This window comes from Ostrea edulis, chromosome 3, assembly GCF_947568905.1.
Source record: "Ostrea edulis chromosome 3, xbOstEdul1.1, whole genome shotgun sequence".
Classification (NCBI taxonomy): Eukaryota; Metazoa; Mollusca; class Bivalvia; order Ostreida; family Ostreidae; genus Ostrea; species Ostrea edulis.
This window is the reverse complement of record NC_079166.1, coordinates 11,044,867-11,067,050: the sequence shown is the minus strand read 5'-3', so window position 1 is coordinate 11,067,050 and position 22,184 is coordinate 11,044,867. Positions and strand designations below refer to the sequence as shown.

At 33.3% G+C, this 22,184-nt stretch overlaps 2 protein-coding genes across 3 annotated transcripts in view; one reads left to right on the top strand and one right to left on the bottom strand.

Annotated features, from left to right (window-relative positions):
* Positions 1 to 232: 232 nt before the first annotated feature.
* On the bottom strand, positions 233 to 8,826 carry LOC125677151 (ADP-ribose glycohydrolase OARD1-like). Of its 2 annotated transcripts, none has more exons than XM_048915120.2 (4): positions 8,750 to 8,826; positions 5,133 to 5,182; positions 3,290 to 3,443; positions 233 to 1,626 (listed from the first exon to the last, which is right to left on the bottom strand). In XM_048915120.2, the coding sequence occupies exons 2-4, from the start codon at positions 5,157 to 5,159 to the stop codon at positions 1,352 to 1,354; spliced, it is 456 nt and encodes a 151-aa protein (XP_048771077.1). In that variant the 5' UTR covers positions 5,160 to 5,182; positions 8,750 to 8,826; the 3' UTR covers positions 233 to 1,351. The 2 variants fall into 2 exon arrangements, with proteins under 2 accessions (XP_048771077.1, XP_048771078.1); XM_048915121.2 differs by lacking the exon at positions 8,750 to 8,826 and adding an exon at positions 6,228 to 6,326.
* An 8,896-nt stretch (positions 8,827 to 17,722) lies between these two features.
* LOC125677190 (uncharacterized) overlaps positions 17,723 to 22,184 on the top strand; it is a 32,268-nt gene continuing 27,806 nt past the window's right edge. Inside the window, exons 1-3 of the mRNA XM_048915185.2 lie at positions 17,723 to 17,825; positions 19,889 to 20,038; positions 20,683 to 20,759. Coding sequence (XP_048771142.1) covers positions 17,795 to 17,825; positions 19,889 to 20,038; positions 20,683 to 20,759 — 258 coding nt within the window. The 5' untranslated portion in view covers positions 17,723 to 17,794. The remainder of the gene's footprint in view (positions 17,826 to 19,888; positions 20,039 to 20,682; positions 20,760 to 22,184) is intronic.

Sequence of the window (22,184 nt, the reverse complement as noted above, 5' to 3'; positions counted from 1 at the left end):
CGCCCAGACTGCGAATTTTGTCCTTTCGGTGAACTTTTCTTTTCTGATACGCAATCGTTTTGATTTATTTCCGTCATTGCAACCACCAAACAGTGGGCTATATCATGCAGACTATACTCGTACAACGTACAACGTTCCCCTACACTGTGTATCATATTCTATATCAACACCATGGAGTTGTGAGGAATATATGTTTGTACATGTAGTACATATATTCTGATAAACAATGCAATTATGTGAATGATTTATAATTACGTAATACATGTATATTCATGACATCAATTTGTTGGATCAAGCTTGAAATAGAGAGAGAGAGAGAGAGAGAGAGAGAGAGAGAGAGAGAGAGAAAACCCTCGAAAACAAACAACCTTTTTTTGCATGATTGATTACATCATATAAAAAGAACAAAATATTAGCTGAAAAATGAACACAATAAATGTATCTGTAAGTTGTTCTTTCAACTTGTAAGAGTATACATTAATTGTGAAAGAAAACATAAGAATGAAAGAAAAGATAAGAATGAAAGAAAAGATAAGAATGAAAGAAAAGATAAAAATGAAAGAAATGCATACTGTCCAGGAAAAGCAAATAAGGATTGAAACACACTATCCCCAGAAACACCAGTCAAAATTTCTAACCTCCTCCCCGATTAAAAAAACGATAAGTACAATATATTTAGGGAAGTTTAAGACATTGAGTTACATGTGAGTTCCATTAAACACAAAATTATTAGAATCACAGACGATGACAGTTTGAAAATGAAAGTCGATAAAATTGTCGACTGAGGAGGACCAAAAACTAGTGTTATTTTTATCTATCTGGAGATAGTTTCTGGTGTTAAACTTTCCTCACTTCTCTTAGGCACAAGAGAGGACATGTGACATTCCGTCACGTAATCAAGATTTGAACCAGATCCGAATTCCTGCCGATCTACAAACAGTAACCATGAAAGGTAGGGCTTTTTGTAGGCTTCCGGCACACTATCTTGATGCATGGAAGTAATGCTGGAATATACTCATTAACACTTTAAATATCAATGAAATCGTTGAACAAATCACATTGAAAGTTAAAGGGATGTTATTGACCTTAATAATGTGCCTTAATCTTCGCCAAGAAAAAAAAAAAGGAACATCTCCGTAAACAAGGTCAATATACAATACTTTATGCTATAACATCAAAAAACAAGAGAGAGAGAGGGAGAGAGAGAGAGAGATTGTCTCATAAATGATCATATGTACAAAAATCAATATTCAATGCAACATCATCGACATAAATTCACTTTCCATTTGAAATGATTTCATGTAAGCATTACCCAGCCATATGTATTCTATTCACTCTGCACGACTCGAATTCACAAACTGTAGACGGTAATACAAATATCCGTATCATGAAAGGTCTCTACTAAAATTATTGACACCTCTTCCCACTTGAGTAAGTCCAGGCCACATCCAATTCTAGGCATAGCTACAGTTTTTACGTTATGTTTTAAGCAGTGGTCCTTCATCGCCTCCAGGCTAGCTCTGAGAGAGTCGTATGTTGGTTTGTCACTGTATTTCACTTTAGTGATAAGGTAGTATATAAATCGTCCATCTCTCTTCAGGACAGCTACTCCACCAGGCTTGACCCCTAAGATATAACTTTAAAATGTATAACACACCTGTAAGATCTTAATTCATAGAATAATATATTAAACTAAAGAATTCAACACACAGTTTGAGGCGATGATGCAAATACATTAATCATTTTTTCATATTAAAATTCATCTTATTTATTTCAAAACATAAGATCGCAAATTTCATCTTATTTACAGTGTATCTTAAAACATGAGGCCAATGGACTAAACTGCTCACCTGAGTACCCAGAAGCATGGGACAAAAAATTGTTAATTGCTATATGAAGGGTTTGTGTATCAGCTGTAAATGTAACATTTTATATTTTATGAATTTTGAATCCTATTGTCCCCCCTTCCTGGCCCCAGCTATCACAGTATGAACCTGATGTTACACTACTTGAGGATACTTGCACTATGATTTGATAAATTGCGGTGGATCAGTGGTCAGAGCTTTCACTTTAAAGAGTCATGCGTACAAGACCTGCCACATCAGACCTAAGACGTAATTGACAGTTACTGAATACTCCTTCGCCATACGCTCAGTGTTTAGAAACGAAAGTCGCAGGTGTTTCAGACAAGACATTAAAAACTGATGTCCCGGATCGCGGCAGGTGTTGGCACAACGAAAGGTGAAGATAACGAACAGTGATCAATCTCATAACTCCTATAAGCAATCCAAAATCGACTCCTGGATACATCAGAGGTGGGATCAGATACCTAGGAGGAGTAAGCATCCCCTGTCGACCGGTCACACCCGCCGTGAGCCCTATATTTTGATCAGGTAAACAGAGTTATCTGTAGTTAAAATCAGGGTGCCAAGAACGGCCTAACAATCGGTCGATATAGAAACCTTCACTGCTAAGGCATTCAGTGTCATTCATAGAGTCTAAATTTGTGGTACTTCACCTACAGCTGGTGACGTAGTCTCAGTATAAGTGAAAAATTCTCAAAGTGTCATAAAACAAGTAAACAAATGTTACAGACTAAATGTTCTTTCTGGTTCTTGAGAAGAATTTGGAATATCTTTCTCATATCAAACAAAGGTACAATTTGAATTTTCTATTGTGACACCAACTTGGTCTTGGGGGTCATGGTATAATGTATGTACAAACCTAAATACACCACATATTGGATGCTTACATATTGATTTGGCATTCCGTTCTTGAGAAAAAATTTAAAGATTTTCAAATATACAATGTATAACCAATGTCAAACTTTGAACCCCCAATGTGGCGCCCCCATTAACAAAATCTACAACTTGAAACTACACTGCATGAGGATGCTTGCATATTAATTTCTTGGTTTTGAGAAGATTTTCCCCACATATATAACAAATATCAAAAATTGAAATTCACATGATCTCTCCTGGGAATAATGCACGCCTCTTCATTTGAACAAACTTGAAATCCCTTCACCCAAGGATTGCTTTGAGGCAAATTTGGTTGAAATTGGTCCTGTGATTCAAGAGACGGGGATGAAAATGTGAAAAGAGATGACAGACAACAGACAAATTTTTATCAGAAAAGCTCACTTGAGCCTTGTTAAGTGTTCATCTATCTAAAACCAATAATTTCATAACACATCACCCAATTCAATTCTAGAAAAAAAAAATAATACAGAAACTTCAGAAAGATTCTTTTTTTGTAATGATATATTGTGGAACAGTACAAGACTAACCTTGCTTTTTAATTTCTTCAACACCGCCAAATTTCTTCTTAAACGGAACAGCTATTCCTTTGCCCATCCTTACGTCCTGACTAATACAGTGGGCAAGTGAGGAAGTGGCTGGACAAGTGAACAGGTCCCCCGTCTTCTCCTCCAGCTGAAAACCCTGGAAATGTCATTTTGTTCATTAAACAAAAATCGGTCTCTGCTACTTTATAAGATTGTATAACAAAAATTGTTATAATCAAGTTTTACATATATACCCCTATATACAATTTTTTTTTTGGGGGGGGGAGGATTACATGTATACCAGGGTATTACAGTCATTCAACCTGATAATTTGTCTTTGTAAGTTTAGTCTGGATGTAAACCCTATTTAATTACTATTAAGTTACAATCCAATGCCAGTAAAATCGGCTTAAGGATAAATGTGAAGAAAACTGAAGTAATGTCACTGAACACAAAGCATCCAAAATGGATGCAATTAGGAAAAACCTGTCAAGTGCAGGAGCCTTCATAGATCTTGGAAGCATTGTGACAATAAATGGTGAAGCTGAAGAAGACATCAACGCAATTCGATGGAAACATCTCCATATGAGTGAAAAATAGGGCACTGCTAAACCAGTACATGATACGCCCGCATACAATATTGACCCAGGAATTTGAACAAGTACATTGTAAATCCATATCCAAGATCATACTTAAATAGTACAAAGGTTGATTGTATGTGGATGTTTTGAGTTCTTCACCAAGATCTTATATATGTATGACAGTCAAGCATTAGATCATCTTTTATAATCTGGGCTAGATGCAGATCTGTAGTTCTCTGAGAAAATACTGGGACAACTAATGGATCGCTTGTGAAACTTTGATCCTCTATTGTGGCCCCAACTTAACCCAAGGGGTCATGATTTTTACAAACTTGAATCTCCACTTGGTCAGGAAGCTTTGATATAAATTTCAGCATTTTTGGCATAGTGGTCCTTGAGAAAATGACCCCATTCTATTTTCGCGATTATCTCCCCTTTGAAGGGGGAATGGCCCTTTATTGGAACAAACTTGAATCCCTTTCATCTAAGGAAGATTTGTATCAAGTTTGATTGAAATTGACCTTGTGGTTCTGAAGAAAAAGATTTTCTTAATATCTGCATGTAAAACTTTGATCCCCTACTGTAGGAACCCCCAAGGGCCATGATCTGAACTTTGAATCTACTCTATATCAGGAAGCTTTCATTTTATTATCCATTCTTCTAGCCCAGTGGTTCTTGAGAAGATTTAAAAAAAAAAATTCTTTAAATGTTCGCATGTATAACTTTGATCCCCTATTTTGGCCCCAACATACAACATAAGGATATGTTTTGAGTGACCTTGACCTTTCCAAAATGACCCTGGTCCAAACGTCCCTGTCCCAAAAACTTGGACAAATGAACAGACACAGCAGCAACTATATGCTTCCCTGAAAATATCTTGGGGAGCATAAGAAATAAAAGGTACAATCAAACACATATTGTATTGAATGTTTAAGATATCTGAATACTGTTTGTTTGTGTTCTTTAAAACTCCAGGCATGTATTGATGATTTGAATACTGCAGACTGTACATGTTGTATAAAGATACAACTGTAGTTTAATCAAAGTACTGTGATGCATACCGATAAATACAGCATCAAAAATTATCAACATCTACTGACAAATCAAATTTCCATGTAAAAGACTTTGATTATATAGTTATTATCTAATGGTTCCCTATTGAGTTTATTCCAGGATGATTAAATAGAAGGAATGTATGTATATAAATAATGTATCTAAAGTGTAGATTTAAATCAAAATAAACTCTGTACTTGCAATTGATTTACCTCTTTAGTGGAATTGCCTGAGGCCATGTTGTAAGTCTGTATCACCAGGCCTGAAGAGAAAACACATCATTTTCACACAGTGTATCAATCTTGAAAGAAGCATATGCAACACAGTGAGAATTGCTAGCAAAACTCAGAAAGGCACCCCATCCAATAAAAGTCCCACCATCCAATAAAAATCCCACCCTCCAATAAAAGTCCCACTCATCTTTTTGTGTAACTAAATGAACTGTAGAAAATGACTTCTATGTTTAGAATATTCCATCCTAATCACAATATCAATTAAAATCGAAATTGTAGAATGTACGATAATACAAACTGGATACTCAAGCATAATCAGTTGTAAACATGCAATGTAGTGAGTGAAAAACAATATATCTTTGGCAGAAGTATAGACTTGTGTAAAAGTTCAGTTTCCTTTTAAAGGGAGCTGATTCAAATTTTATTGAAAAACAGGTTTGTTCACTTTTGATGTTAAACATTAAAAATATAATCATTTATAGTTGACAACCAAAAGGACCTCCTGAATGCATCGGATAAGAGCAATAATTTAGCCTTAAAGGGACTGATTTTAGAGAGTTCATTATTTGTTTTGTAAACAAAGATTGTGGTATGTTATTGTTTATGAAATTTTCAAAAGAAATGGATATCCATTTAAGTTTATCATATCTTTCACATTTCAAGCATTCTTCGGGTAAAATGTGTCATCTATCAATAGTTAAAATTTGTGACTATGGAGTATGCAAAATTAAGATGCATTATACAACAATGATGCTGATTGGATGAAAAACTCGTTTAATTTCTTAATAAAATTTTTTTTTTTCTGGAGTTCATCTGCACTAAGCACGAGGGACTACTTTTCTCTGGAATGTGTTTTCCACGCTCTAATTTTAGCGCTACTTTCCACACAGGCATTGTAAACGAAATGTATTCATTTGATGCATCGTCGCAAACCACGGATTATTGTTTCATTCTATTCAACAAATAGAATGAAACAATATTCTGTGGTTTGCGACGATGTGTTTGATGCTACCAAATATAATCACAACCAAAGATATGAATAAAATACAAATTAATTTAAAGAAAACAACACACATAGGCCTAGTGATGATGTAGGACACTGACTGGTAGAAGTAGACAGATTGTAAACACGAGTTCCCGGTATGTATCCTCTTCTTTACGAGATCGATAACATGACGGGGCGAGCAGCGACTTTTGATCTAGGAGATATTAATGAAATTGAACTGCATTATACGGGGTTCAGTCAATGAGGGCAATTTAGATGAAGAGGTGTTGAGCTGTTTACTTGATATTGAAATGGAGCCAAGTCGTATTCCATCGTTCCTACAACACAACCAGTGCTCAACGTCTCCTCGAACACAATGCAACATACATCCAGTCATCACTTGTTCTCTTCTTTTATATATAATTCAGCTTTTAACCATTGCACCTTTAATTTGGTGTATAATTCATTTAATTCTGCACAGTATTGAGTAACTGTACCTGACCTGAATGCGCACCCAGTTTTGTTGTTGTTTTCATTGTTACGTACATGAGTATATTGCTACGCGCCATTTCAAAAACGTTAATTCAAGCTTTTTGATGAGAGAAACTATTTGTTTTATTTATTCTAAAAACATAATTAAATGATAAGAAATAATTAAACTTATAATTATTTATTTGATGCATGTATCAAACGAAACATTGGACGGAAACTGGATGAAAAAGTTTTCTGTCCAATTTTTTGTTTGCAATTGCATCAAACAAAGAATTATAAGATTCATTTCTTAATACAAAATTAAATTTTACTGGTTTGTTTGTATACATAAAAAGAATTGAGTCTTTGTTTACATAACACAGATTTAAGGCTAACATTATGTTAGCCTTGCTTTTATTCTTGCAATCAGAAGGTCAAAACTTTGGCTGTGAACATTAAATGAGTTATATTTTTAATGTTTAACATAAAAAAATATATCTTTTAAAAAATCGTGCAGCACTCCCTTTAACTCGTTATTTGTACAAAAGATTCGAGCTTTGTTTATGTTTACAAACAAACTAGTGAAATGTTAATTTTGTAATTCAAAGCATCCTAATTTTGCAAATGGACGCAAATTTTACTTTTGAATGGCACATTTTACCTAATTAAAAGAATACTTGAAATGTGTGATGTATATCATTAACTTAGGTCAATAAACATGGTACATTTTCAAAACTTTATAAAGTAATATAAACAATAGTTATAACATACCTCAATCTTTGTTTACAAAACAAATAATAAACTCTCTATAATGATCGAGCTTCTGCTATTACGTATAACCTTCATTTCTTGTAAAACCTTTTTTAAATACATTAGACAATATATTTTGATCAATAAAAGTGAATAACAAAATTTTGGGAAAACTTGTGAATCAGTCCCTTTAAAAGGGAGAGGTTTTTCTAAGTTGCTAGAACTTGTAACCAATCCCTTGGTATATTTATACAATTAAACATCTTCAAATTAAATCAAAAGGTTGCTTTATCTCATGTACACCATATATGCAGTGTAATTTATCATATTATGATTTTGTCTGGTGCCATAATCATGCATGCAAATCCCTGATTGTATTTTGAATATTATTGTTTCTATGATATAATCTATAATATGTGCCTTTGCCAATAATTGTGATTGTGCAAATAAATCACTGTCATTGTAATAAATGTATCACTCAATATTTGGAATGTGTTAAAACAAATTGCATATTTCAGTCTAGTTGTCCAGGTACAGGATTTATATTCTTCTGATCCACCAAAACACATATGACCTGAATAGCTTTTATTGGACAAAATTTTGTAGATACAGGCTCGTTTATTTAATACATATATACATACTTTTTGAGACTTATTTTTTAAAGTTCCTTTCAGTTTTGTTAGAAATGTTTCATATTTCAGTGTCTAAACTCTATGTTTACTAAAACGGCCTTCCTTTTGAGGAACAAGACCAGGTTTTTTTTTAAGGTCTTGATTTCAAGGGCTTGGGCCTTTCCAACTGTGAAAAATATCGATATTTGCTTGAAATTGGGAAAAATGTTTTATACAAAGAAGTAGGGAAACACCAATCCAGAGTGCATTAAGGTATAATTGGACTCCTTTTGACTTTCAATTTGTTGAAAGTTTACCTCATTCAAATAAGCAGATGCCAGAAAATTAGGTTTACTTAACAATTTTGAAGCAAAAATTATAATCTGTGGGCTTGTGAAGAAGATTTATGAACAATTAGGCTACTCTGCTTGATTTGTTTTCATTGTTTGAGAATTTCAAAGCAGAAATTGGGAAAAATACCTGCTTTTTAGCAATGGGAATGGGGCCTTATTTTGCCCCCCCCCCCTACATGCCCTAAAAAAAATCTCTGATTAGACCCCAAATACACGTTTGCTTGAACCAAAGCTTCAAAACAACTGTCACAGCACCATTGTTGTAATGGTCGGAGTCGACTGTGGAACCTGCAATCCCAACATGACAGGTCTAATACTCCAGAAAACATTAAAAGAAAATTTGTTACTAGCTTACAAACTTATTTTATACTCCAGAAAACATCAAAAGAAAATTTTGTTACTAGCTTACAAACTTATTTTAGTTACCAGAGGCTAATAATCAGGGTTGAGGATCCCGTGCGAGAACTGGAAACACATCCACGCTCGGTAACGGACAAAATCTATTCAGATAACAGGACTGAAATATATTTTCCGGAAAAAGTATTTAAGGTAGCTCATTACACCAAAATGTTCATTAAAACACTTATGAAGTATGATTTCACTATCAAAAGAGTAATACAAGCTCTCAATTATTTTATATGAAGTTTTTGTGAGTTTTTCCCGGAATGAAAAAGAGTGTTTTTTGCAAATACGAACATCTATTAAAACATGCCTTAGAAATGGCTCAGATAGACTTCCCAATTTTTGAAATAAGAAAATATCCATAAAATATGAAAACGCCATTTGTTAATGTTTTTTTTAAAAAAATCTCTACGGATGAAATCTTCAAAAAACATTTCAGTTAGACCAGACAAAAGATAGGTCGGAGAAATGTATTTTAAAAAGAAATTCAGAATTCAGAAATATTGCGATTTTTCTAAGGAGAGATAAAAACGGGAATGGGGGTGGAATATTAGTCTACATTAAAGAAAAATTTACCTTTACAAACATAAAAATCATGGATGATTTGGAAATGCTTGAATTTGTGATTTCTATTTGGCAGTCGACTAAAACATCCGGTGCTGTATCTTATCGACCTCCAGATTCCACAGTAGATTGGTTTGAGAAGTTTGAGGGCGGATTGAACAACTAATAGCGGAACACAAAGGTATTCTATGGGCGATTTCAATGTGGATGAGTACAAGACAAAGCGTTTAAAGACTATCATGAAAAACATTGGATTTCAGCAACTGATAAAAAAAACCTACACGTGAGACTAAAGACTCCAGTACTTTAATTGATCATATTTATGTGAATAGTCCGGATAAGTTTTCTTCATCAGGAGTGTTCCCAATAGGATTAAGTGACCACAACTTGATTTACGCTGTAAATTAGAGCTGGTGCAAACATCAAATATAGAAATTTTAAAAACTTAAATGAGAGCAGTTTTCGAGAAGAACTAAACACTATTGAATGGAGTCCCATATATGAAATGGTGGATATTGATACTATGTGGCAATTCTTAATTTATTCTAAATTTTTTGAAGTGGTAGATAAACACATTCCTCTAAAAGAAAGAAGAATTAACTCACGTTCAGAAGAATTAACTCACGTTCAGAAGAATTAACTCACGTTCAGAAGAATTAACCCACGTTCAGAAGAATGGATAAACGATGACATACTTACAGGAATGCACTGTCGTGAACACCTCTTTAAAAAGGCGACACAGAGTAATGATGGTCATGCATGGAACCTATACAGAGCATCAGGAAACAGGGTGACAAAAAGATCAGAGAGGAAAAACATGCATTTGTTGAGGAGGCAATTTCCCCAGGCAGAAAACAAGCCCAAGGACATGTGGGACAAACTTAGGCAATTCTTACCATCTAAGAAAATTAAATGAATACAAACTGTACATTTCTTAAGGACAATAATGTAGTTTTTAAAGATACAAAGGATATTGCCGGATGTTTTCATAATTACTTTTGTAACATTGGTCATGAGCTAGGAAAACATTTTGATGACACTTTACCTACTGTTGAAGAACAAATACCTAAAAATTCTTATACAATACCAGGTATAACTGCAGAATTTATTGAAAATGAGATAAAATGTATGTCTGCATCAAAGGCAACAGGTTTGGATGATATCTCTGTCAAACTTCTAAAACTTTCATCAAACAGTCTATGCGATATTCTTGCATATATTTTCAGCTATTCTATATCTTCATGTACTTGTGCAGATGACTGGAAAAAGGCACATGTTGTACCACTTTTTAAATCAGGGGATGAATGTTTAGTTAATAATTATCGGCCTGTATCCATTTTACCCTGTGTTAGCAAAATTTTAGAAAGGCATGTTTTTAATTCATTTTATAAGTATTTGTCAGTAAATTCTCTAATTACAGATTGTCAGTCTGGTTTTAGGCCAAAATACTCATGTGAAAGTACTCTTATTTCTCTAGTAGATAGATGGCTTAAAAATATTGATGAAGGTAAACTTACTGGTGTACTTTTTATAGACTTACGGAAAGCGTTTGACACTGTCAATCACAAGGTTTTATTACACAAACTCAAGTCATTTGTCATATGCAATGATACTTTTGAATGGTTTAAATCATATCTAACAAATCGTACACAGAGAGTTATTTGGAAAGGCAATTTATCGGATGAAAAAAAATGTAACCATTGGAGTTCCACAAGGCTCTATTTTAGGCCCATTGTTTTTTATCCTGTATATTAATGACTATCCACAAGCACTGAAACATTCTCATGTAAATATGTATGCAGATGATACTTCACAAGATGTAACAGATAAGTCAGTGGAAAACATTGAGTCAAAGATGTGTGAAGATCTTCAGCACAGTATAATGTGGATTAAGGAAAATAAATTAAGCTTAAACTTGTCCAGAACTCAATGTATGCTTATTGGATCGGCATTAAAAATTATCAAAGTATCGAAAATTAAATTTAGTGATAAATAACCATGTCATAGAATGTGTTCAGGAGTCAAAATTACTTGGTATTATTATTGATGAAACTTTGTCCTGGAAAAGTCATATAGAATCACTTATGAACAAGATTTCCAAGAGAATTGGCATTTCAAGAAGAATAAGATATTTTATGTCAAACGATGCGCTGCTAAAGATTTTTAATATTATGATTTTTCCACATTTTACATATTGTTGTACTATATGGAGCAATCCAAGAAATGCTGAAAATGTGAATAAGCTTTTTGTATTGCAAAACGAGCTGCACGGGTAATTCTTAACATCAGAAATTTTGAAACACCATCTAATATCATGTTTACAGAACTTAAAGGACACAACGCATGTTTCTAAACTTTTTCATTTTTTCAGCAAAATTAACTCTTTTTATGCCTAAAACTACTTTAAATGTGTTTTAAATGAAATATTTTGCGTAGTTTTCGAGTTTGAAAGCGATGAAATTCAAATCTTGCGATATGCATATTTTCTTTCGCTAGTTTAGGCGCCATTTTGTGTGACGTCATATGCGCCCTCGGGTTTGAAAACATCTATTAGTCATTTCATAAACAGATTAGATTTAATCGACAAAAAACCAATTGTCACGTTAACGGCTTGTAAATAATAATGCATTAAGATGTTTTGTGCCGTGCTCGGGTGTACTAGTTGTCGGTAGAAAGGATTTAGACTGAGTATTTTTCAATTTTTCGAAGGAAGGTACGAGAAAAAAGACGTGGATAATTTTTTTGTTGGAGTAAGAACTTTACCTTAAAAAAACACACCCAGTCACTTTTTCAAACATCGCTTGGACAGAGACCCTGATAAACTACGAGAAAATGGATATATCGAAGCTATAAGCACTGGTAGGCCTATAGCATACATTCTGTTTTGCTCTTCAAATTCAATACACACTCGGATCAACTGACCTTCACCTTGTAACAACATATATCGAGGATACAATGTAACTTCTACCAAATGGTAGATTTACAACAACAAAAAATAAAGATACAAAATAATTGAACTTTTAATTATACAAATATAATAGAATGTTGTATTTCCTAACTTTAAATTGAATTATAAAATTATTTCTTTATTGAAATCTTGAGTGCGTCGCGTCAGTAGGCTATAGCGCCGTGCTCCCACTTCGTACTTCCTAAAGACGTGCAGATCACAATTCAAAAATAGTAATAAGATTGATTTATCAAAATAAAATAATGTGATTACCACTTTAAATTTTAATATTTTTATTGATTTGTGTGTGTGTGTTGTCTTTTTCTTTCTTTCCGAAATGCACGCGTGACAACATCTTGGCATAGGGCCTAGTTGTCAACAATTTAACGTATCATAATTTGTCTAATCCAAAAATAAATAATGATTGCACTGTTTATTTTAGAAAAACAGCGCCAATTACAGATGTATAAAGGAATAACATCCCCAAACAGTTTATAGACAGCGACCCATATAAACATTATTTACTCACAATTTTGCCGATTTCATACACGCTTTACTCGCTATATTTGGGTATTTACATCGTTATATGTGTGCACTGGTGGCGAACACATATAAAACTCGGACAATTTATCAACATCGATTTAAATGTTGCCCATGGTAAATTAATTAGGCCCCTAAAAGTTGAGTTTTTAATAATATCTCGCAGTACTTTCACAATCCGAAGGGCGCATGTGACGTCACTGTACCACGTGACTACCTACCTAATTAACTTGACTTTTTGAAATCGGGGCTTAGATTTAAGTCTGTATTGTGGTTAATTATCGCAAAATTTCGGCGAACGAACTATTAGAATTAATTACTATAAGCATAAAGAAGACAAAATGCATGTAATATTGTATACTTTGAAAACATGAGATATGTCCGCCTCTATCAGATTACTTTGTCTATAGAAAAGTCATTTTAGTGTATAAAGTTTTACATGGTTTAATGCCAGATCATTTAAATGTTTTTAAATATGTATCAGAAGTCAGTCAGAGGTAAACTAGAAATTCTAATGCAAATTTATATATTGTAAATACCCAGGGCAAAGACAGAATATTTTAGAAGATCTTTCAGCATTTCTGGGAGCACAATGTGGAATGCATTGAGTGAAAATATAAGAAACTCAATAAGTGTTGTGTGTTTTAAGAGAAATTATCTTAGAGATTATCACCATACTTTTTAAGCTTCATTTTGTTCCTATTTATCGTACAATCATAATTATTTATTAAGTTTATATGTATTCTACTTCTTTTAATCTGTGTTTATTTTACTAATATCTGTCTGTATGTATGTTATATGCAGGACCATATTGAAAACTAGCGTTATCGCTAAATATGTAATCCTGGATAAATAAAGGCTTTATTATCATTATTATTAAGTCTAAAATGTAGCGATATATTTGAAATTTGGTAATTTTGTTTCAATTTCTTTTTAAAATATATTCTTCTAAAATATGCATGCATCTTTTTTCTAATTGACGTGGGTTTTTTTTTTAAAGATTTTATCACGTAGATTTAAAAATATTAGCAAATAACATTTTCAATTTTCATAAATATTTCCCCCTAAAATATTAGATCGTCTATCTAAGTGTTTTAGGTATGTTTTATTAAATATTCATGAATATCATACACCAAATCACAGTGCATTTTGCTTTGAAAAGTTGACAAGATCAAGATGGTTAGTACAAACAAATCGACATGCAGTAGTGCATCCTGAAAAGCACTTGTTTATATCACTGGTGAAACCAAACCCGTCATTGAGGGTGTAAATCTGTTGACAGTTTTAATCAAAGTACTTAAAGTACTCGTGGGAGTTGAACATTGTGGAAATTCAGTTAGAAAAGATAGTACTGGAAGGGTAGGGGGATAAATGACTGAATATTATCATTATTTTAGATACAAATCAACTGTTGTTGTTTCAAAGCGTTACAACAGCAAACATGGATAATGGAAGGCCCATGGGCCACAACGCTCCTCTAGTAACTGAAGTCGTGTTGTTGTTTTCTAGAATTTCACCCCTTTATATTCTCATGAAAAATGTGACCACATATTATGGCCCAAACATTCAAATCAATATGGTTATCAATGCCTTGCAGTTATGAAGAAGTTTTCCCCCTGTATATATACATTCAAGTTTAATCCTAGTTATAGCTAATTCTAAGGATTCATTACTTGAAAAGGTAGTCCAATATGCTAAACTGTCACCTGAGTATACTACAGTCCTATAAAGGATCAATGGAATGGTAAATAATTGTATAATAACTCAAAATAAATGAAATGCAAAAAATTACAAATTGTCGGGCATCGGAAATGCACAAGCCGAGGTGCGCAAGGAATGGGCATAGAGGGAACCGGCAGAAAAGTTTTCAAGAATTATCAAGCAAGGAGCAAAATTTTGCGTACATAAATTTCAGCCGACTTAAATCCTTTGTGACCTTGACCTTCACAAAGTCAATAGGCTTCTTTGTCTCATCAAGGGCGATAATCCATCTAAGTTTAATTGAGATCCTATAATTTGTTAAAAAATTATAGTGCAGAAAACAAAATTTTCTCCAAATTTCAGTCTATTTATAGCCACTGTGACTTTGACCTTGTGACCCCGGAATCGATAGGCTTCTTGTCTTACTTAATCGATCTAAGTTTGATTGAGATCCTATAATTCGTTCAAGAGCTATGGTGCGGAAAACAAAATTTTCTCCAAATTTCAGTCTATTTATAGCCAGTGACCTTGACCTTTGACCCAGTGACCCCAGAATCGATAGGCTTCCTCATCTTACTGAGGGTGACAATCCATCTAAGTTTGAATGAGATCCTATAATTTGCTCAAGAGCTATGGTGCGGAAATGAAATGTTGATGCGTGCCCGCCTGCCCGCCCAAAGGCACTTCATCAGATCATAAGCCGAGTTCGACTTCATCGCAACTCCGCTAAAAATGAAACACTAGTCAAATAATGTTATTTATTGCCAAGGTATTTGGAATATTATACTGTGGCTCAAACAGGGGGTTAATGAACCTGACAGTATGGAAAGCATATAGTGGAATCAGACTTGTGATGCTGGAAATCTATAGTGATTAATAAACTATACATGTACAAGATCCATAACTATTTTTTTTCTAGTTTGTGAGGTAGAATCCTCATGTCTCTTTCATCTGTAGACAAATAAACAATGTGTTTTGACCAGAGCAATTTCCAATCCTTTTTGCAGCATAAATTCAACATGGTGGCAACTGGGTTAAACTTTGATAGTGAAGTAATACATGGCAGCACCTTATCCCATGCTCTTAAAATTTCTGTTTGACACACACTCATGACATCCACTCAAACATTACAGAGTGCAGCAAAATCCCATTGTAATAGGGGATTCAAAATGGATAACTGGTACAAAATATGGTACATACTATTCAAAAAGGATAATGAATTTGACATATTGATGTCTTGGAAAAGGAAATTCTGACATCGGGGCTCTAAGCGTTTTCAAACATTGTCATTTGATAAAAGTGTTCTACATTTTTAAAAATAGAGATTAATATGTCTTTACATACATAGGTGAGAAAGTTTCCATTATTCCTAGCCGAGACATACCATGTATGCGCAAAAAATTCATAAACAAATATCACACTACTCACGTAGAAAATGTGGACCTTACCGTCAGATCATCAAGCGCAGCGAAACACGCCATTTCGAGATTATAGTCGACGAAAGCTCGGTACCAGTAATGAATAAGGTACACTCATTTTGTATCTATTTTGTGACTTTCTTTATTAAAAGGAACAGTTCTCTAATGTGTAACGTGCAATTACTACGTAATTCAATAACTTGAAGCATGAAGCAGTTTCACTTTGCCACCGGATATAAGAAATTTTATTTCGTATTCCGATCCCAATCAAAAGTTGTTGACTGGGAATGACGTGTTTTAATTCAATCTACATGTAACATCAAGCATTTTTTATATCACATTAAGAAAAAAACCAAATATATACACATACACAATGTTGTAGAGTTATTTCTTGTAAATTTTCTGAGGTTTCGCACCATATTCGATATTTCGCGCCACGGTGTCAATAGGGCTTGTGTGCAGTTGTCGTTCGTTTCCCTATCAATGTTTATAGGTGACGCTGTGCTACAAACGACAATTTTCAACCTTATCTTTTATTTTTCTATGTCTATCAGTATCAATTTGATCGAAATCTTGTATTCAAATTGATTTGAATACAATATCATTGCATTTATTTACATGTCAATTATCAAAATTAGATTAATTCAGAAAAGTTACATGGATTATTTAATGGCGGATGTTTATAAAAGTTTATGTTGATTTACCTAGGAGTAAATCAGCTGACACAGAACCCCCGCTGACGACCACTATACAAATCAATACAAATTACTGCGCAGAAAAGTGCGTGATGACCCAGGGAGATTGAACATAGTTCAACTCCCAAAAACGGCGAGTTGATGTGATAAAAAAACCTTCCATTGACTTTAAATGCAACAATTATGTAAATATTTCCTATAGCAACAGAATATATAGACTTCATATAAATACATGTATAGATCGTAACTGTCTTTGGTGGACAGAAACTTTACATAGCAGTGACACGATTGGCTGGGTTTAAAAAAAAATGATAACCCGGGGATATATCAATCTATTCTGTACCAACGTCTCCGAAATAAGTATCCAACATCTAGGGAGGGGGAATATTGATTTCATCTCATTTTCCTTTGTGTCTCCAGTGATATATTGATAACTTGAGCATAGGGAGGCCATTCCAAAAACCATGAGATTTACTGGGTCATAGTTCCAGGTTAGTGTTCATAGCATATATTTATGAAGTATTTTAAAAATCTAATATTTCGACCCTGATTCTCAATGATTTCAAGATAAAATGTTATCTGCAAGATATGGTATTGCTAAGTTTGACTCAGTGCATGGTAAGTGCGTCCGATCTATGACTGTAAGACCGTGGTTTCGAACCCCTCCCCTAGCTCTGCACCTTAGCCGCGTCAAACTTAGTTACCCATCTTTTACCAAACGCTCGACAATCGACTTAAAAGCTGAGGTCTGATGTGGTGGCAGACACTGGTACGGTGTAGAACCTTCACTGCTACGCACGGCCCCGAGGGTTACAGCATAACACTTCAACTAGAGCTGTTGAAATCGTAATATGAGTGAAAGATTCTCAATCAAAATATATTTATTAAATCTTTATCTTATGTTTGAAATTTAAAGAAATCACAACAGAAAAACCCTATGTTTTGTGTTCAGATACTATTAACAAACTATCATAATGCAAATGTATTCTATTCGCAGATAAACAAACAAAAAAATTAACAAACGAACAAAACGTAATGAGCATAGCAACACATTACGAGTGTATCACTTCTTTGATTCTCGAAACAAATGTCCATATTCAAAACTCTTCTACATATGGTGACCTTTTAAGAGGATTGATAATTATCTCAGTGCTGACGTTCTGTTCGAGAGATCGTGTCTTGATAAATATTACTACGGGCAAACATGTCAGCCTTCCATTGTGTGTGTGTAACCGGTGAGTAGAATTTTAGACTGTTTAAAAGACACGAACTGCTGGACAGTATAAATTTGGACTGTTTAAACACGTAGTTAATAGGTGACTGCATTTTTGGACAGTTTAAACATATTGTTCCATTACATAAGAACACCTTATCTGAGTAGTTCACCTAGATTTTTTTTCACAGACGTCTGTATATATCATTTGTTTTGTTTTATTTGTTTGTATATCATGTGTTTTCTTTTTCTGTATATCATTTGTTTTGTTTGTATATCATTAGTTTTGTCTGTATATTATTTGCTTTGTTTATATATCATTTGTTTGTCTGTATATCATGTGTTTTATTTGTCTGTATATGATTTATTTTGTTTGTCTGTATATCATTTGTTTTGTTTCTCTGTATATCTTTTGTTTTATTTGTTTGTATATCATGTGTTTTCTTTTTCTGTATATCATTTGTTTTGTTTGTCTGTATATTATTTGTTTTGTTTCTCTGTATATTATTTGTTTTGTTTCTCTGTATATCTTTTGTTTTGTTTCTCTGTATATCATTAGTTTTGTTTGTCTGTATATGATTTGTTTTGTTTCTCTGTATATCATTTGTTTGTCTGTATATCATTGTTTTGTTTATCTGTATACCATTTGTTTTATTTGTCTGTATATCATTTGTTTTGTTTGTCTGTATACCATTTGTTTTATTTGTCTGTATATCATTTGTTTTATTTGTCTGTATATCATTGTTTTGTTTATCTGTTTATCATGTGTTTTGTTTTTCTGTATATCATTTGTTTTGTTTTCTGTATATCATTTGTTTTGTTTGGTTTCTTTGTTGTTTTACGCCTCATTTGGTATTTTTTCATTTAAATAAACACCGACTTTGGGTGAAGTGTTACTATGACCTACCCATGATTCTTAGTCGGGAGCAGTGAATCCCTGGTACATGTGGACGTGATTATGTACATGTACCCCCTCCTTTATTCACCAAAACGCAAAGAAGGCATTATTGAATAAAACTAACCATTTTCATTTAATTGCTCGTTTTTACTACTAGTATACGCACAAACTTGAAAAAAGTCCTTGATTTGCACTTTAATATTTCCTTAAAATCGATTTCATACTCTACACAACGTGAAGTCGATTTTGAGAAAATATCAAATGTGTAGAAAGGGTTTTTTAAAAAGTTTACTAGTGAATGCAAGGTGAAAATAACGAACAGCTATCAATCTCATTACTCCTATAAGCAATACAGAATAGATAGTTGGGCAAACACGGACCCCTGGACACACCAGAGGTGGGATCAGGTGCCTAGGAGGAGTAAGCATCCTCTGATGAATGCATATATATAGTAAAACGAGTAATGGTTATATTTATTCTATGGATTTTCTGTGTGAACAATTGGGGTGGTATATGCAATATACACTGACACACAATATACACTGGTATATACAATATACACTGATATATAAAATATTCACTGATAGATACAATATACACTGATATATACAATATACACTGATATATAAAATATACACTGAAATATACAATATTTACTGATATGTACAATATACAGATATGTACAACATACATATAAACAATATACACTTATTTATACAATATACACGGGTATATACAATATCTACTGATAGATACAATATACACTGATATGCACAATATACTCTGATATATACAATATACCCTAATATACAGCATACACTGGTATATACAATATACACTGATAGATACAATATTGACTGATATATACAATATTCACTGATATGTACAATATACAGATATGTAAAACATACATATAAACAATATACACTTATTTATACAATATACACTGATATATACAATATACCCTAATATACAGCATACACTGGTATATACAATATACACTGATATATGCAATATTCACTGATATACACAACATACACTTATACATACAATATACACTGATATATGCAATATCCACTTTTATATACAATATACACTGGGATATACAATATACGCTGGTATATACACTATACGTATTGGTATAACATATTACACGAGTAAATACATATGATAATACTCTTTTATAGTGTTGGTCTATTTGTCGTTCACAAAAGCAGCGGATAAATTTTGTTCAGACATTGATGAAAATGCGTGTAACTTATTGAAACAAACACTCCCAGACATGTGTGCGGACAGCTGTTTCGCTGACGTTTGCAAGAAGACCTGCAACATGTGCCGTGAGTATGACTTCCGGTTCTGGTTACGCATGAGTATTGTTGTGTTCTGTTGTCAGTTTGAGAATTATCGTAATGACATTACAAACATGATAAAGCTGGACTTTATTTATCGTAATGACATTACAAACATGATAAAGCTGGACTTTATTTATCGTAATGACATTACAAACATGATAAAGCTGGACTTCATTTATCGTAATGACATTACAAACATGATAAAGCTGGACTTTATTTATCGTAATGACATTACAAACATGATAAAGCTGGACTTTATTTATCGTAATGACTTTACAAACATGATAAAGCTGGACTTTATTTATCGTAATGACATTACAAACATGATCAAGCTGGACTTTAATTATCGTAATGACATTACAAACATGATAAAGCTGGACTTTATTTATCGTAATGACATTACAAACATGATCAAGCTGGACTTTAATTATCGTAATGACATTACAAGCATGATAAAGCTGGACTTTATTATACACATCTTTGGTCCATGTTCAGCAGAGATATACACATTTTTGTTTAGACTTACAGCGCAACTGTGATTTGAAACTTTATTGGATCTACATTAGAAAAAAGAAGAAAGGTTATAAAGTTTATCAGATGCAAACAGGAGTTTTTTCTGTTGTTTTCAGCGTTAGTGTGTTATCAATGCAATAGAGAATTTTATCCTGAGATGTGCAAGAAGAAAATTCAGTGCAACGATACTCAGGTAAGCTTGTACACTAAAGTTACTTTATTCAATATTTGTACACTAAAGCTACTTTACTGAATATTTGTACACTAAAGCTACGCTACTGAGTATTTGTACACTAAAGCTACACTACTGAATATTTGTACACTAAAGCTACACTACTGAATATTTGTACACTAAAGCTACACTACTGAATATTTGTACACTAAAGCTACACTACTGAATATTTGTACACTAAAGCTACACTACTGAATATTTGTACACTAAAGCTACACTACTGGCTATTTGTACACTAAAGCTACACTACTGAATATTTGTACACTAAAGCTACACTACTGAGTATTTGTACACTAAAGCTACGCTACTGGCTATTTGTACACTAAAGCTTCACTACTGAGTATTTGTACACTAAAGCTACACTACTGAATATTTGTACACTAAAGCTTCACTACTGAGTATTTGTACACTAAAGCTACGCTACTGGCTATTTGTACACTAAACTACTGAATATTTGTACACTAAAGCTACACTACTGAATATTTGTACACTAAAGCTACACTACTGAATATTTGTACACTAAAGCTACACTACTGACTATTTGTACACTAAAGCTTCACTACTGAGTATTTGTACACTAAAGCTACGCTACTGGCTATTTGTACACTAAACTACTGAATATTTGTACACTAAAGCTACACTACTGAATATTTGTACACTAAAGCTACACTACTGAATATTTGTACACTAAAGCTACACTACTGAGTATTTGTACACTAAAGCTACACTACTGGGTATTTGGTTATATGGCAATGGCAAAAATATGGAAATGATATAAATGAGGAAAACATGTCATAAAAAAGGTAAAGGTAGTCTTCGAAGCCCAGTGGGCTGCTTGGATAATCTATTGAGCAGAAGCACCATTGAACAAAGCCAATACAGTAGCAAGGCGTCTTTTGGCATCACCCAATGCCAAAATCGGTAAACTCTCATACACATGTCTTATAAGTGTCACAATCCATATAGAAAGAGATGATACTGCTGCAGTTTCGTGTACACATGATTGATAAGTCAAGAACAGACTTTCCGTAGCGAATTATAAACCGGTATGTTTTGTTTTCTTGATATTCCGCATGACCAGAACAATAAATCCTTATCATTTGTTGCAAACCGATGAACTCTTAGAATAAAAATAGGCCTTCAAGTCTTATTTTAAAAGTGTCTTGGACATAAACTGTAAATCATGGAGAAGTCTTATTCCTGCTCTTTCAACTCTTGAATTGAAAGGGTTAAACGAAAAGTTAAGCAGCTCACTGATATTTGGGGTTGTGGACATTGCGACTAAGACACAGTCTTCTATGTCAAAAACTTTATGTTGCATGTTCCTATAGATTCAAAACTTAGGGTGTATCCCAATTAAGTAGTATATTTCCTCATCCTCTATAC